The following is a 1373-nucleotide window of genomic DNA, read 5'->3' as shown; positions in this document are numbered from 1 at the left end:
TGTAAAAAAGGCCCCCCGGCTTGGGTGTGTGGTACTTACCCTGCCAAACCGCCTTCCTCTGCCAATGCCCCAGCCAGGAAATCCAGTGCGTTGGCTCTCTCAGACCCACCCCTCAGGCTCCAACCCAGCACTCACCAGTCCTTCTGCGACACATTCTTGTTGTAGATGTGCCCGCTGATGTTGCGGTATGGGGGGCAGATGCACTTGCAGCGGATGTCCTCAGAGCTCTGTGGGAGGAAGGGGCGACAGCGTTAGTGAGCGACGGTGGGTGAACAGCTCTGCTGCCCTCCCCACCCAGGCGAAACACACCCTACAAGAGATGGGGCACAGCACACCACGTCTCTTCTGCCTGAGCGGCTTCTTTCAGGTTGGGCCAGGGGAGGTTGAGGTTGTCCCTGAGGAGCCATTTCTGTCCTGTTGGGGTTGTCCCGGCCTGTCCCAGACTGCTAGGGCAGTGGGGGAGTCCCCATCCCTGGAGAGGTTTCCCAGTCGTGTGGAAGTGCTGCTGAAGGACAGGGGTCAGTGGGGACCTGGCAGTGCTGGGGAACAAGGGGACTCGAGGAGCTGCTGAGGGATAAACACCCACCTGCTCTCACACTCCTCAACCCTTCTGCAGACACAGTTGCTTCTCTGCCATTTTTGTCCCTATTGCCCTACACTGCAGCTCAAATGTGTCTGAAGCTGTGCACTCACCTTGCTGGCGTGTGCTGGAGGAGGAAGGAGGCAGCACAGCAGCGTGACCAGCAGCACAGAGCTCACACACTTGTGGGGGCACTGGGCAAACATCATGGAGGCCTGAGGAGACAAAAATTCACATCTAGGACAGAGGATCTCAGCTGAGCAAAGCCACAGCTAGGGAGTCTGAGCTCGCTTTTTTGCCCCACTTGCTATTAATTTGCCCAGGAAGTAGAACTTTATCCCTGAATCAAGGCTGATGCCAGTCAGAAACTCCTGGAAACACTTTACACGGACCCCAAGAAACATTCCTGTAAAAGAAAAGCTTCTACCATCCAGAGCCAAACATCCAAACCACCACAGTCCTGCCAACGCATGACTGTGAATTTTTAACCCAACAGCAGAGCATGTACCTGGAATTGTTATATCTGCTCATCTCAATTTAGATCAGCCAAACAACTCCTAACTGTCATTTTTAATAAAATCGAAGGAAATGTGATCTATTATGCCATGTTTACCTGGACACCTGCACAGAGTCCACCCATCATGAGCTGCAGAACACCAGGGGCCACACAAAGGCCAATGTACATGTAGTTCTTTGCACGTTTGACAGCGCCCATTCAGAGGGGCACCTGCACACACACTTTAAAGGTATCATTTTCCAGACAATCCGCCTCACTGACAGTGGCCATGTCTAA

At 53.4% G+C, this 1373-nt stretch overlaps 1 protein-coding gene across 1 annotated transcript in view; it reads right to left on the bottom strand.

Annotated features, from left to right (window-relative positions):
• The window catches only part of TMEM9 (transmembrane protein 9), a 3038-nt gene extending 2249 nt beyond the window's left edge, over positions 1-789 (bottom strand). The window contains exons 1-2 of the mRNA XM_010144244.1: positions 694-789; positions 136-227 (exon numbers count right to left, since the gene is read on the bottom strand). Of these exons, the coding sequence (XP_010142546.1) occupies positions 136-227; positions 694-789 (188 nt within the window). The remainder of the gene's footprint in view (positions 1-135; positions 228-693) is intronic.
• Between the last annotated feature and the right edge of the window lie 584 nt (positions 790-1373).

This window comes from Buceros rhinoceros, unplaced genomic scaffold (assembly GCF_000710305.1).
Source record: "Buceros rhinoceros silvestris isolate BGI_N320 unplaced genomic scaffold, ASM71030v1 scaffold33529, whole genome shotgun sequence".
NCBI lineage: Eukaryota > Metazoa > Chordata > Aves > Bucerotiformes > Bucerotidae > Buceros > Buceros rhinoceros.
The sequence above is the reverse complement of the archived record's forward strand: the minus strand, read 5'-3'. Positions and strand labels throughout refer to the sequence as shown.